We start from the raw sequence: 15,772 nt of genomic DNA on the forward strand, positions 1-15,772 counted from the left end.
TAGCACAGGCCGAGCTAGAAGCAATAAACCCACACAAAGCGCACATCAAACGAAGCGTTGTTCCCGGGCGGCCGGGGGAAAGATAAACGGGGCTGTATCAACAATTCGCCGGGAAAACCATTGATAACTCGTGCAACCAATTTCATCTTTATTTACTTGTGGTAATGATATTTCATTGAAAGGAAATATAACCTGAGAGTGGCTTTACGTGGTCACAGCGATTGAATAAAGTGTTTCAATGGTTTCCTGGAGACCTGGTGCCTGTTCCATGATGGTAGTTTAACAAACTCAGGGTTACAGGATTAGTTTCGAGTTGACAAAACCAAACCAATCTATTCAGGCTTTGTTGGTCCCATGATGCTGATCATCAGCTTTCTCTGTCAACTCAGGCTTTGATCCTGAATTTAGGAGTTCAGCTGAACAGCCAATCACACGCTGTGGATCAGTGAAACTGAGATACACTTCTCGCTTCTGCAGAATATTACATGATTGAAAAATATTACGAATTTAAACAAATAGACAGGAAGAAAAGAGCTGTCTATAAAGAAATATCTTATACGTCAATGCAAGTAAAAGTTATGAAGTTAGTTTAGTTGATATATAGAGAGAATTGAACATTTAAGATCACCTGTAGTCATTTTTATAGCTTTATTTATTGATTTTAAAGCTTATTTATATATAGGCTATTAATATTAATGTTAACTAAGTGCCTATTAATGATTGATTAACTAAAATATATAAGGGTGTAATTACATAAATGATATCTAAATCATTCAAAAGTATTATTATTATAAATAAGCATTGTTAAAAGCCAGACGCGTTAGTCTTTAAAAACCATTTGCTATAGTGACCTTTAATTTGGATAGAAACAGAGGGAGTGACTTTATTGCATCAGAGGCGTGTCACTTTGCTCACAGCTGATTGGTCCAATTTCAGTTTGAGATGTCTTATCCAGAACATAACCTGCCCTGGAGCAGGTTAGCCGTGGAGAGTAAGTTACAATGAACACGGCTAAAAGCCAAACCACTTTAATGGTACCTAAAACCCAGGATTGGCACAAACTAAGCTTAAACATATCTGGCTAGCCAGCTAAACCGGCTTCATGGTACAGGCCCCAGGTCAAATGTCACTCACTCTGCGGACTGAAGGCTGCGGGGCAAGTGTTCCACCGCTGGGTACAATCTCTCTGCCGCCGCGTCATCGCCCTGGAGCCAGTTAATGACCACCACGGCCACCGACGACCACCATTTGGAGTGAGGGTCACAGCCTGGAGGTCAAGGACACAATGGTGATCACACACACACACACATTACATTCACCCTGACTAACATCTGCTTCAACGGAGACATGCCGAGAGGAACGCAGTGTGACGTGAAATGTGCCGGAAACTTTCTATTTAAGCAACACTATGTCGTTTTTCGACCTTAAAAATAATGTGGTAGAACAACTCTTAACCCTTAAAGACCTAGAACATTTTTGGGGGCGCCTTTACTTTTTTTCTCTCACCCATTCTAGCAGTTAGCATCAAGTGTCATATATCATTTTAAACAGGAGAGCATGACGTCTCAATCTAGCTCATTTGAAGACCCGGTTTTACATTTATTTAGTCTGATAATGGATTAGATTAATAGAATTTTAAGGGAAAAACGGCAGCAAAAATGTTGTGTTTTTACTGTGAACTCAAACAGAACTTCATGAAGTTTGGATTTTTTTCCTTTAGAAAGTTAGACTTGGTTGTGTCACATGTCTGTCCTGTCTTGTGAAGCACATGTGGTGTGTTGTTGTTTTGGGCTGTGCTCGTGTCTTTGTCTGATCCCTCCCCCTTGTTATCTGATTAGTGTTTGATTTCTTCCCCTTTATATAGTTCCCATGTGCTCATAGTCTTTTTGGTTACGTTGTAATGTCTACGTCCTCCGTTCCCTGTGATTCCCTGGTATGTTCAGTTTTCTGTTATGTTATGTTTTTTTCCCCCTCGTGGGTTTTGTTTTGAGTTTATGTTTTATTTTATAATAAATTTCTATTCTCCTGCACTTGAGTCCTCGCACCAGTTTTCCTTTGTGTTAAACGTGACAGAACGAAAAGACTATGAGCACATGGGAACTATATAAAGGGGAAGAAATCAGGAGGGAACAGGTGGAAGAAATCAAACACTAATCAGATAACAAGGGGGAGGGATCAGACAAAGACACGAGCACAGCCCAAAACAACAACACACCACATGTGCTTCACAAGACAGGACAGACATGTGACAGGTTGTTTTATGGTGCGTTCACACCGGACGTGAATGACTCGATTCGCGTGAGTGATTTACATGTTAAGTCAATGCAAAGACGCGAATAGACATTCTGCGGTGCGATTCGCGCGAATCACCCGAGTTAAAAAATCTGAACTTTGGCGGTTATTCGCGTCTCGTTAACCAATCAGGAGCTTGCTCTAGCAGTGACAACAATGAGGAGAAAATCTGGTTTATATTAATCATATATTAATATCTGGTTCAGACAAGTGTGCATATGATTATCACTGTGATAACATTAAATGACATGAAACACAACCCAGTCTCTTTTTGTTAAATACAAGTTTATGTATGATCAATAATACAAAAGTAAAAGGTATAATAAGCTATACATGAAATAAAGCAAACAGTCAAACATTCAAAGTCAGTGCTAGTCGGCTACAACTGTAACGTAAAGTTACAGCCTAAAAATAAAAAAGTTATGAAACTTCACTTTGCCCTCAGCCTAAATGATTTGCCAGGGAACAAATTATAGATCCACGAGACCAAAGATCGGCCGTAACATTTACACAAGACGAATTATAGCTCGAGACACCACAGAGACATCAGAGCCAGTGGCAGACGGACTAGCCGAGGAAAGGCTGCTCTCGCCGGGGTTAATGATCGCCGCTGATCCACTGGAGCTCACAACTCCGAAAACGCCAGATAAAATGTTCAAATAGCCACTCTTTATATAAATAAACCACAGATTTGAGCTTTAAACAACTACATTATTGCCTGAAAAGGTCTTAAAACTAAGTTGTCACACATTAACAGTAGATTTTAACAAAAAAAGACGTGTAAACACAGCCCATGTCAGCCATTTCTCAACGAGACGAGACGAGCCGGCTGGCAGAAGCCCCTCCCATGACACGAATTCGCGTCTGTTGTGAAGTGAATTTCACGCGCGAATGAAACGAGTAAACTCAAAATGTTCAAGCGTCCAACTTCACGTGAATAGCGTGATTTATTCGCTTCCGGTGTGAACGCACCATTAGACTTCCAGATGAAATTTTGTCTACATGTAAAAATCCCTCATCAAGTTATAACCATTTATTATAGTATTATTCTAGGCGTTTTTGAGTGAAAACAGGTGTATTTTATTTACTGACAATGAAGATGTGTCCCAAAAAAAGTCTAGGGAGTAAAGTAAATAGAAAGATTGTTATATAATAACAGAACTCTGAATCGGTGTAAAACACAAACTACATGCAAATAGAGAAATATATAATAATAATATAATGCATAATAATTTGGAAGAGATTGTATAAAGCTCGTATCGGCCGATAACGATCAATCGGAGCACCTTTACTTTGAATGAGTTGCACATGCAGTGGCGATTCGTCCAAATAGGTATTTTTTTTTATCATAGCACCTTTCACTTTTCAAAAATGACCGGTAAATCGGTCCTGGTAATTTAGCAGTATAAGAAGTTGTAACATTACCAGTAAATTACCGGTATGATTCGCTGTGTGAACAAAGAATGAAGATGGTCAGAGCGTCCTGACATAAGAAGTCTGCTTTGGGCCAATCATAAAGTTCTTATGGAGATGACGCGATGCACTAGATGGACGTCTTCGTGTCACGCTCAAAAAACCCTGCCTTCTTTTTCATTCATCAGGCACTGCGGACACTATTATGTGTGATCATCCTGTCACGCCTGTCCCTCTGACGTAAAACAAAGGAAGTCAAATTGAACAATGTATTTTGTAGCCGATGTGTAGATGGTCTCTAAAAAGCCAGAACACCATTTGCTTGAGCGAACAGCACAATTGTGTATTTACCGGTATATTAACTCTGGTAATTTTACGGTAATTTACTATGTGAAAGGGGCTGTTGATAACATGATCCAGGAGTCAGAGCAGAAGTGAATGGAATCTAAAGTGAAGCTGACCTGTGACGGTGGCCATGTTTGATCCGATGGCGAAGGACTGTGTTGTGGCTCCTGCTGCGTCTGAGGCGCTGGTGAGTAACTGCAGGTATTCCAGAGCGTCGGAGTATTCCCTGTCCAAACAAACACACACACACAACTCAAAATCACACACAAGCCACAATATAAAGGGATAAGGCTGATTTAAAAGTGTGTGGGGCACCAAAATTTAAAATTTAGCATCATCAAATCCTCAATTTGGTTATATTTAGTAACCAATGCTGCCAGATTTTGCCATAGTTACCTAAACAAACTCTTAATATACATAAGTCTAGATTTTGATTTAACATTTCAATTGAAGCTTCACGTTGTTATAATTATAGTATTGTCAAATATTAATTAAAAAAATACTAGTATATTTTTTGGGGGTAGGGTTGGGGTCGAAAATTTAAATATTACGCTTTAAATGTTCACCCACTTTTTCAGCTGCCTTGGTTTCGGATGTATTTTTTTCCATTAATTTTTTCCTTTTTGTATTAAAAAAAAAAAAACTTTGATAAAACATGAACCAAAACAACCAGCTCTGAGGTGAATCACAACATTACAAACTTTCATTTGAAGCAAAAAACAAATGTTTACGTACTTATACACGTAATAATAATACAATAGTCTGTCTCCCTAAGCTAAAATTGCTCAAAACATATATATATGTTTTTACACTACATACACACATTTGACTATTGCATTATTCAAGTGCTTCATGGGAGTGGGCGGCATAAAGGAGTTCTTTTGGCAAGATTTGCTTGGTGGAGATTTTTTTATGAAGAATCATGGGTAATGTAGTTTTTAAGTCCGGAGTTAAAACATTTGTTTAAAAAAATTAAGTTGAAATAATGTGGACTGACGGTTTCAACAAAAGCATTTCATATCGATTAACAGCCTTGGAGCTTACAAACAGGTCTGTCAATTCCCCTATGCCGAAAATTAATTGGATTTTTACTTCCACCCTTCCTGTTGCACTCTATTAAGGATGTATCGTAAAATTAATTTGCAATATTGCAATCCAATAATAACCCACTTTCAGCCACTTCTGTCCTGATTTCTTCAAGGGGAGGGTCTGTAACTGGATAAATATAAGAGCTTTTTCAGATCTAATTGGCAATATTAAGCTCACGCAATTTGAACGCGGTCGGAGAAGACGGAAAAACACAGAGCAGCAGTTGTTGCGTCGACAGCCACAAGACCAGCCGCACGCTGTGAGTGTGTGTTAGACATCAGAAATGGTGCGAGAACATTGTGCTTAGTATGTTTTTCCTCTTGGGTCTTCAGCCGACAAAATTTAAATCCTGTCTGGCTTGTGCGCGTCCCATAATGTGCATTAGGTCAGTAGGCGGAGAGCAGGCAGTCTTTCGCGGCGGTTCGATCACATGAGTGTTTACACTAGGAAAGCAATCCGGTCGAATGTGTTTTCAACTACCTCTGGAAGTGATCCAAAGTGGACAAGCTAAAAGCGTTTTAGACCCTGTTAACACATGTATTTAGCGTCGTCCCCTTGTGATCAGATCGACTAAATGGCATCTTAACACCAGGTGTAAACAGGGCCTTTAGGTGAAACCAGACATCTGACAAGTATTAGCAATGCACAATAGAAACGATGGATATCTCTTCTAGAAACCAGCGCAGCTCTATTCCCTATAGAGATTAGTATAAACTAGAGGTGGGAGAAAAGGTCGATGCATCGCGATTCGTTATCCAACGATTCAGAATCGATTCTCAAAAATTCAGAATTGATTCTGTGTTCAATTCAAACGCGCGGTCACCGGCCAAACAGAAAAACCCGTTGATAAGCGAACGTTCGTATGCTGGTGAATTGGCTTCGTTTAAGATAAAAAGGACAATCTACGACCTGCTCATGGGCATCACACCCGTGGGGACACTTTTCCCGATGAGAGGGTTCAACAACCGCACGTTTTATGCAGCTTTTCCGCAGTTTTGCACAAACGCCTTACAGCAGTCGCTCCTCCGTTCCTCAGGCCACTCTGTGTCTGAGCTTGCTGCGGCTGCCTCTCCATTTAAAACATGTATTTTGCTTATTAAATGCAAAGTTTTTCATTTCAAAAGCATTTCTAAATTAAGTTCATATTTCCAACAAACGAAATTGAGCCAAAATAACGAAGTGGTGCTCATAAAAGCATTTCTAAATTAAGTTCATATTTCCAACAAACGAAATTCTGAGCCAAAATAACGAAGTTGTGCTCAAGTAGGCTATAGGGCGCTTTCCTTGCCATTAATGCTTAATAACACTCCTGTGTCTCCGATGCGGTGGCCGGGACATAAACCCACCAACATCCGTGGCATAATTTTTGTAATGACTTATCGAATATTGCTGAACTACTTGCACAATGTTTCAAACGAATGGAAAATTCTGAACAAAGACTTGTGCAGACACACACTGAATTTGGCTTCTCAGCGAGCGCTAAAGTTGTTTAAAGACATTTTTTGTTAAAATGTTCTAAATTGTCACACTAAGTTTGTAAATTGAGCACCGTTTATTCTTAATGATTGTTCTTTGCAACTGTATGGCTTCATATGTTTCAGTAGAGCTTGTTAATCTTGAATATAACTCAAATTTTGGTTAAAATGTAAAGTTCATGTCGAATCGTTTTGGGAATCGGATCGTTACTCCCAGAATCGAATCGTTAAAGTGCCTTAAGATTCCCACCCCTAGTGTAAACTAGCGCTGAGAAAGACACCCACCCGTCCTCATCGGAGAGGGTCTTGACGCCTCGAGGCTGTGCCACACAGTAAAGGGCCTTTTCCAACAGATGCTCCCGGAACGCCTGGGTCACCTGAGCCAGCGGGTCAACTACAGACAAACCCAAAAACAGTCAAGGGTGAGACCGAGGAATCATCATCAGAAACGCAAACTGATCCTCACAAAATAGTGCATAGTGCTGACCTGAGTTTCCTGCCTGGCTGTAGATGCTCTCCTTAGGGGTGCTGCGTATGGACCAGTCCTCATCCACGAAGAAACGATGTCCCAGAGGGTGACACAACCACTGCATGGCAGGAGGGACGCTGCCACTGGGCGAGAGACAGGCCTGCCGAGCGCTGCTTAAGAACACTCGCTGAGACAGAAACATCAAATCTCCACTTACAATATGCAACAAACAAAACAGTACTGGATGAAAAGAGACTCTGACGCTGTTCCAAAACCTAGTTAGCTCCCTACGAAGGCAGCATTTTAAGTGTTATGTCACGCCAGAGGTGGACAAAGTACACAACTCGATTACTCGAGTGAAGGTAAAAGTACTACTGGTCAAATATTACTCTGTTACAAGCGAAAGTTGTTAAAAACTATTTTTACTTAAAGGGTTAGTTCACCCAAAAATTTTAATTCTGTCATTAATTACTGACCCTCATGTCGTTCGACACCCGTAAGACCTCCGTTCATCTTCGGAACACAAATGAAGATATTTTAGTTGAAATCTGATGGCTCTGAAAGGCCTCCATTGGCTCAATGGCACGGTTCACTCTCAAGACCCTTAAAAGGCACTAAAGACGTCGTTACAAAGTCCATCTCACTACAGTGGTTCTACAATAACTTTATGAATCGGCGACAATAGTTTTTGTGCACAAAAAACCCTAAATAACGACTTATATAGTGATGACCGATTTCAAAACAAAGCATCATGAAGCTTCGAAGCGTTATGAATCAGTGAGTCGAATCAGCAGTTTGAATCGCCAAATTTCAGCAGTTTGACACGCGATCCGAATCATGATTCGACTCATTGATTCATAACGCTTCGAAGCTTCATGAGGCCTTGTTTTGAAATCGTCATCACTATATAAGTCGTTATTTAGGGTTTTTTTGCGCACAAAAACTATTCTCGCCGCTTCATAAAGTTATTTTAGAACCACTGTAGTGAGATGGACTTTGTAACGACATCTTTAGTGCCTTTTAAGGGTCTTGAGAGTGAACGGTGCCATTAAGCCAATTAAGGACTTTCAGAGCCATCAGATTTCAACTAAAATATCTTCATTTGTGTTCTGAAGATGAACGGAGGTCTTACGGGTGTCGAATGACATGAGGGTAAGTAATTAATGACAGAATTTTCATTTTTGGGTGAACTAACCCTTTAAGTTAAAGTACAGAAGTACTTGCTTTTAAAAGTACTTAAGTATCAAAAGTAAATTTCCTTTATGTCAATGCATTATTTTATTATTGTTGCATTGTTGTATGAATGCACGCTATGCCATGGTGGTTTAAGCCAGTCATCTGACATGCTAGCATACGACTACCTTGAACTAATTTAAATACTTTAAATACTTTTTACAAAGCTGCTGTCACTTTAAGGCAGAATTTACAAATCCTACACACTGATACACATCCGATATTCCCCCAACGGTTTACGTTCACTTAAGACATAATCAACTTTGTTTACGTGAATACTTTCCAAAATGAAATTGTTGACATTTTGTGTGCTTTGGTCTGTTTAAGTGCGAAAAAAACACAAAAGAAAGCTCTATTCAGTACTCTTGCATCTCAGAGAAACATACAACAGACTGAACTGAACTCTTTCATCGTGCTTTTTCAGATTCATCCATACGTCTATGTTTCTCTTTCTCCCAGACATTTACATTTTGCACCAAAAAAAAACTTTTAAAGAAGAAAAAAAATCATCCAATGACTTGCAAAGCTGCTACAGAAACGACTTTTGACTTCGAGGGCCTTGATAGAAATGTATAGGAGTAAAAAGTACGATATTTGTCTTTCAAATGTAGTGAAGTTAAAGTAAATGTTTCCCTAAAAAATAATACTTCAGTAAAGTACAGATACTCAAAAAGTGTACTTAAGTACAGTACTCAAGTAAATCTACTTCCTTACTGTCCACCTCTGCACATAACCTAGCGCACGACATACTTGTACAGCACTTTTGAGGTTTCGTCTTATTCAAGATTCGTAGACAGACGTGCAGCTCGCTAGATTCTGGAACAGAGTGTGTGAGTGTGAAAGCGTGTGTACTAACAGTAGTGAAGTGGAGCAGGCGGGGCAGGCTGGATTTAACCCGTAGGGCTGCAGACACATAGACTTCCGCCAGTGTGGCCACAGGGAGACAGTCTCCGGCACACTCGGCCAGGTTAAGGGCGCTCAGTGCCATGTGGATGGCAGAGAGGTGGCTTCCTCCGAGCTTGCCTGCACACACACAGATCAACATCATGAGCACATATGATTAACCACTTCAGCTCAGAATTGTTTAGAGAATTAGGCATATGTGAATTTAAAAGAGCGCCCCACCCACATACATTGAAGTAAATTGATAAAAATGGTCTCATTTTACAGAAAACACTCTAACTTTTAACACAGTGGTGGAATATTGCATACATTATATTGTATTTATTCACAATTTTATGATAAACATAGATTAAAAAGTCATATTTTGATTTAATTTTTATTTGAAAATCTATCATTTTTAATCTGTTTGGTCTTTTTCCCTTCAGAAAGTTTCTGTGGATTCCACTAGGTGTCAGTAAACAGGGGAAACAAATAACTTTCTTGAGATCTCAAATTCACCTTAGTATCTTTTTCTATGTAACATAAACGCAAAAGAGATTGGGTTATCAAGAAAGCCGAGGTTCTAATCTTTCAAACGATACCAAACATGTCTTGTTTTGTGCTGTACAACTAATAGATTTTTTCCAATGATTATGATGATGCAATATTGGATCGGTGAGGGGGTGCAGAGCTGAAGTGAAGACTTGTCACGTGAAATGCCAGCAAACAGCAAACGACAGACCAGAAGTGATAAAAGGCGGCTTAAGGGTCCATTCACAAAGAACATGTTTTTGTGGTTAAAAATGTGAGATGCAGAAAAAAGCAAGGTCTCGAGCAGGGGTGTCCAACCCTGCTCCTGAAGAGCAGATTTCAGTTCCAACCGTACTCCAACACACCTGTCTGTAATTATCTAGCACCCTGGACACCATGATTAGCTGCTTCAGGTGTGTTTGATTGAGGTTGGAGCTAAAATCTGCAGTGTGGTAGCTCTCCAGGACCAGGGTTGGACACCCCTGGTCTAGAGACGCGTTTTTTTAAAGTTGCCATTATTTTAACTTGAGCACCGTGTTCCACGTCATGCAAATACGTGTGAGTGTGAGTGAGAGAGAGAGAGAGATACTGCATGATTGACAGGAACAGATGAACGAAGCTGATCAGACAGTTGAAACGAATGTGGTCTAACAGCGCTCGTCAATGTCAAAATGATTGAGATGGCCAATCAAATCAAAGTAAGCGGGGTTTACGTTCTCTTTTGGCTCGTGCACAGTCTTCACACACAGACGAGCGCGTCAATCTATCGCTTAATGCCGTTGCTGGCAGAGACTCTATTCTTTCCGGTGAAATCACAAAACAAAATGCAAATGGCCTTATTATACAATCATTGATGAACATCTTTGATTTTAATGAAGAAAAACGATATGAGAGCGGATTAGAACCCGGGACCTTTGACACGGTTGACAAAAAGTCTACCACCAGACCACTAGAGAAGTCTTTCGCGGATCTATGCATTTATTCACACACTCATGCAAAGAATATCAGGACTAATAATATATTTGACGCAAATTAATGCAAATATTATTTGCATTAATGATTATTTCCCAACTAGAATTAGACCTAGAATTTCGTTCACTGTTCTGTTTGACCTGGTTACGGCCTTGCTGTGAATTAGTCGATTACTTAAAATAAAATAAAAATCATTCATTATTTCATATTAGCCTACATGATTTAATTTCTATAGGCTATATTTAGTTCAAATTCAGAGGAACAGTTCATGTTCAGAAGAAACATTCATGTTGAAGAACTGTTAAAGGGTTAGTTCACCCAAAAATGAAAATTCTGTCATTAATTACTCACCCTCATGTCGTTCGACACTCGTCAGACCTCCGTTCATATTCAGAACACAAATGAAGATATTTTAGTGTAAAGCTGATGCTGAGAAAGGCTTCAGATAGGCCTCCATTGGCATTCAGTACATTTACACTCCCAGGATCCATAAAATGCACTTAAAACGTTGTTACAAAGTCCATCTCACCACAGTGACTCTACAATAATTTTACGATGCGACGACAATAGTTTTTGTGCGCAAAAAAAATCAAAATAACACCTTTATCCAACTTATTCTTGTCTTCCGTGTGTGCCTCCACGGCGCATGCGCGAGAATATGACGTAGCACCGGCGTTCGGGAATCCATGAAATGCACACTTTAACCCCATTTTGAGAACTACGGCGAGACCTAAAGCACGATCAATGAAGAATTCAACAGCTTAGACACGTGCGTCTTCCTCTGCTTGTAAACAAATCGCTTCTGGGTCATGTGTCCGAGCTCCGGATCTACGTCATATTCTCGCGCATGCGTCGTGGAGGCACACACGGAAGACAAGAACAAGTTGGATAAAGGTGTTATTTAGATTTTTTTTTTGCGCACAAAAACTATTGTCGTCGCATCGTAAAATTATTGTAGAGTCACTGTGGTGAGATGGACTTTGTAGCGACGTTTTAATGGGTCCTGGGAGAGTAAATGTACTGAATGCCAATGGAGGCCTATCTGAAGCCTTTCTCAGCCATCAGCTTTCAACTAAAATATCTTCATTTGTGTTCCGAATATGAACGGAGGTCTGACGGGTGTCGAACGACATGAGGGTGAGTAATTAATGACAGAATTTTCATTTTTGGGTGAACTAACCCTTTAATAATAAAGATTGAGAAGATTGGATCAGTTGTGCTACTTTTTTTTGGAATACTTGAAACACTTTTTATGTGTAAAATTTGATGCGGCCCAGCCTGACCCAGAGTCTACCTCCAGCGCCCCCCCCCCAAGTAAAATGAGTTTGAGACCCCTGCTCTAGAAGCTAAAGCGACTTACCGGTCATGTGGAGTTGGTGTAAGCGGTGGTAGACCAAGGCGGCATCTCGGCAGCTCTTGCGGGCATCTTCCTGTTGGGGGCGGTTGGAGCGAAGGGCTCCGGCGCGGCTGGCTAGCCAGCGGCCCACCCACAGTCTCTGCAGACACAGACGCAGGGCGGACCACAGTACAGCACAGGTCAGGTCCAGTTGAGACGTGGGCAGAGGTCGACCAAGAGCTTTGAGACACGTCCAGAGGTTCTGAGAGGCCTGGGCAAAGTCTCCCTGCAGAAACGCGTAGAAGAATATTATAGAAACAGAAGCGGAGTAGGGAAACTTGTGAGTGCAAGGGAGTTTTTATACCCTGGCTAGATCCAGGTCGGCCTGCTTCCGGTGTCTCCAGAAGAGGACGGATGATTCGGAGTGAGGTCTGGTCACAGGTTCTCCATACACGAGCAGTCGGATCAAAACTCCAGCGACCAGAACACCGTTTAACAGCCACACCAGAAGAGTGGGCAACATCCAATCCATCCAACCCCAAGACTCGGCTACACATATCGAAACAAGGCCACATTTAGATTGGGTGGAATGCTATTCTGAACATATTGTGTGTCTTATGAACTAAAGGCCCCGATATACTTCAAACAAAATACATTTCCAACAAAATCAGGAAGTTCATTGGAGTTCGAAAAAGCTTGGAAAGCAAGCTTTCCACAAAAAGTCAGACTGCTTCAATTACATAATAGGTGGGTGTGTCTCTGAAGCACCGCCTTCTTTGACATGGGAATCTTCTCCGGTTCATTTCTTATGTTCAGCCCGTCAAGGTCATATTTGAGTAAAAACTTCTTATTGAAAGTGACACCGACTCATCATACTGTAAAGCTGCTTGATTTAAACCAATCTATTGTATAAAGTGCTGTATAAATAAATGTGATGTGACTGCTACCTTGCAAACATATCCACACCGCTATGATCAGAAGCTTCCTTAACTACCGTTTTCTCATTGCTATTATTTTTGTTGCACGTTTATTTTGTTATTGAGAGGAAAGCATGCAGCGTATATTTACATATTCATCTAAACGCCGCTCTCAGCAGTGTGGATGGCGTCGGCAAGTTTGCTAACAGTATGTATTTTAACTTGTTTTACCCCTAAAGACCGCGATTTACTTCAAGCGTAATCGAAAAATGAACTGTGACATAATTTCGAACATAACCAGGCCGAAACAAACCACGTTTGGAGTTTGTTTTGGGAGTTTGAAGCGGCTTAAAGCGAACTTTCCAGAAAAGTTTGCTCCGGCTGGTAAACACCTTCGCACTACCATTGGTCCATGGTGAAGTAATAGGTGGGTGTGGCTCTGAGGCTCCGCCTTCTTCACTGGTTCATTTCTTCAGTTCAGTCCGTCAAGGTTAGACGTCCGCGAGTGAAAACATGAACGCACTGAAGGAGCCGCTTTATACAAACAAAATGAAGTACTTTTGATGAAACGTTTCATGTTTTCATGTTTCGCTGCTTGATTTTAAGCAATCTATTATATAAAGCGATATAATAAAAGGGACGTGGCTTTATTGGAGCGCCGTAGAGCTTGTGCAAACATAAACACAAGCTTAATAAAAAAACAATGCGTGCCGTTTTCTCATTTTTGTTGTTGTGTTTATTTTGTTATTGAGAGGAAAGCACGTAGCACATATTTACATATTCATCTAAACGTCGCTCTTAGCAGTGTGGGCCGCTTTAAAGTTCACAGTATATTTCGAACTTCGGCGTGAATATATCAGGGCCTTAAGCGAAGACTGAAAAGCACTTTGCGGTGAGTATATCGAGAAGCTGCTCAATGCAGAGCAAAATGGGTGGAGCTCACATCTAGCTCCTCCTCGCTAGACCTCCAGCGAGGAGGAGTGAATGTAAATGAGTGCCGAAGTTATGACGTCACTTTGTAGGCCAAAACGCGGTTAGCATTTTAGCCCTTCCGGTTCCCTCGCCCTAAAGTCTATGGGTTTTTTGAATGGGTTTTTGCTAAATCGCCTGAAATAAGGTCTGTGGTTAACAAAGCCTCTAAATATTTTCACGTTTTGATCTATGACATAAAACACATTAGTTAAAACCTGCTTGTGATTTTTTTTTTTTAAACTTTAGTTTGCTTAACAAGTTGCTAAAAGGGACTACATCCTTTGGCGGGGACTTTAGACGTCATCGTGACAAACAGGCAATCTCTCACTCGCCCGCGTTTCAGCCTTATGAAGAACTTATGTGGCGTGAATAAATCGCGCTATTCGCGCAAAGTTGGACTCGCAGAAGTTTACTCTCTTCACATGTTCGTCTCGTTGAGAAATGGCTGACGTGGGCTGTGTTTACACGTCTTTTTTTGTTAAAATCTACTGTTAATGTGTGACAAAACGTAGTTTTAAGACTTTTTCGGTCGATAATGTAGTTGTTTAAAGCTCAAATCTGTGGTTTATTTATAAGAAGAGTGCCTATTTAAACATTTTATCTGGTGTTTTCGGAGTTGTGAGCTCCAGTGGATCAGCGGCGCTAATGTTAGTTTCTAACATTTTTGGAAAAAACGAATGGGCAATATTTCTCATGAAAAAGTGGATATTGTTCATACACAGCGCAGATCATAATGAGCGATAATGTTTTTTAAATAAAGTTTGAGGAAGCTTGATGATGACGTTGATCCGCGACCATGGTGTGCTGTAGTCCGTTTATAGCCTACCGTTAGCATTTTATATCTGACGGCTTTATTTAAGCTTCAAAATGTATACATTTTGGATTAATTTGTAAAGATTATCTTGATAGACAAAACGTGTAAGGGTCATAACTCTTTGTTGAACACAGATCTTATTTTTTGCGATTTTCCAAAAGTCTATGGGGAAAATGCATGGCTTTTCGATCGAGGGAACCCATGCGCCGCTAACTTTCGGGTTGGCCTACAAAGTGACGTCATAACTTCGGCACTCTATTTGGGTCTAATGGGTGGAGCTATAATATTCAGCCACACCCCAACGCTACCCACAACTCTAGCCCTCCACCCCGTTAGTTGTCCAGAGAGGTGGAGCTGGACTATTCCCACCACACTGGACCTCCAGAGAGGAGGAGCTAGACATCATTTGACTGCAGTGCGTACCACTTGAGTATATCAGGACCTTAAAGGTGTGAGCATTAGCACCTGCTTCCTGCATTGCCAGCATACTCCTTCCTGTGTGTCCTGAGACAGACGCCCCAGAGCTACTCCAGCCGCCACACAGCAGAGACGCCAGCGGGTTAAAGGACAGGAAGAGCAGGGTGAAGGCGCACAGAGCCATGCGAGAGCGATCCAGCATTCCTCCAGCCCTCTCCATCACAGGCTACACGAGAGAACAGGGAAACAGAGAAGCCGTTAGATCGTGATACGTCTATTCTTCCAGGATCTCGACCTCATGCAATTGAGTTACCCACTACGCGTTAACACATTCAATTACTTCATGACCAAAGCCAATTCATTAAAAGGCATGCCAGGAGTTTCTGCTACCTTGCTGTCTTCTCCCATTGGGCTGTCCGGCTCCGAGTCGCTGCCGTGGTGGGAGAAGGCGCCGCTGGATTGAGGCGAGCCAACATCTGATGCTGGAGGGGTGGGGATTTCCGGTTTCACGTCCACCTCCATGGTCACAAGGTCCTTCAGAGACTCTGAGGAGGCAAAGCGACAGGTCAATGCGAGGACAAAGAAAAAGAAGTGCACTTTTAGTGTACTTCAAAT

General features: G+C 41.1%; 1 protein-coding gene across 2 annotated transcripts in view; it reads right to left on the reverse strand.

The window, feature by feature from the left end:
* srebf1 (sterol regulatory element binding transcription factor 1) overlaps nt 1–15,772 on the reverse strand; it is a 53,006-nt gene that overhangs the window by 10,545 nt on the left and 26,689 nt on the right. For both annotated transcript variants that reach the window (XM_079827997.1, XM_079827998.1), the window contains exons 7-15: nt 15,548–15,702; nt 15,206–15,383; nt 12,402–12,586; nt 12,062–12,323; nt 9,173–9,339; nt 7,102–7,270; nt 6,900–7,008; nt 4,167–4,276; nt 1,135–1,267 (exon numbers count right to left, since the gene is read on the reverse strand). In XM_079827997.1, the coding sequence (XP_079684123.1) occupies nt 1,135–1,267; nt 4,167–4,276; nt 6,900–7,008; nt 7,102–7,270; nt 9,173–9,339; nt 12,062–12,323; nt 12,402–12,586; nt 15,206–15,383; nt 15,548–15,702 (1,468 nt within the window). The remainder of the gene's footprint in view (nt 1–1,134; nt 1,268–4,166; nt 4,277–6,899; nt 7,009–7,101; nt 7,271–9,172; nt 9,340–12,061; nt 12,324–12,401; nt 12,587–15,205; nt 15,384–15,547; nt 15,703–15,772) is intronic.

Source organism: Gobio gobio (assembly GCF_949357685.1).
Source record: "Gobio gobio genome assembly, chromosome: 1".
In the NCBI taxonomy this organism is placed as follows: Eukaryota; Metazoa; Chordata; class Actinopteri; order Cypriniformes; family Gobionidae; genus Gobio; species Gobio gobio.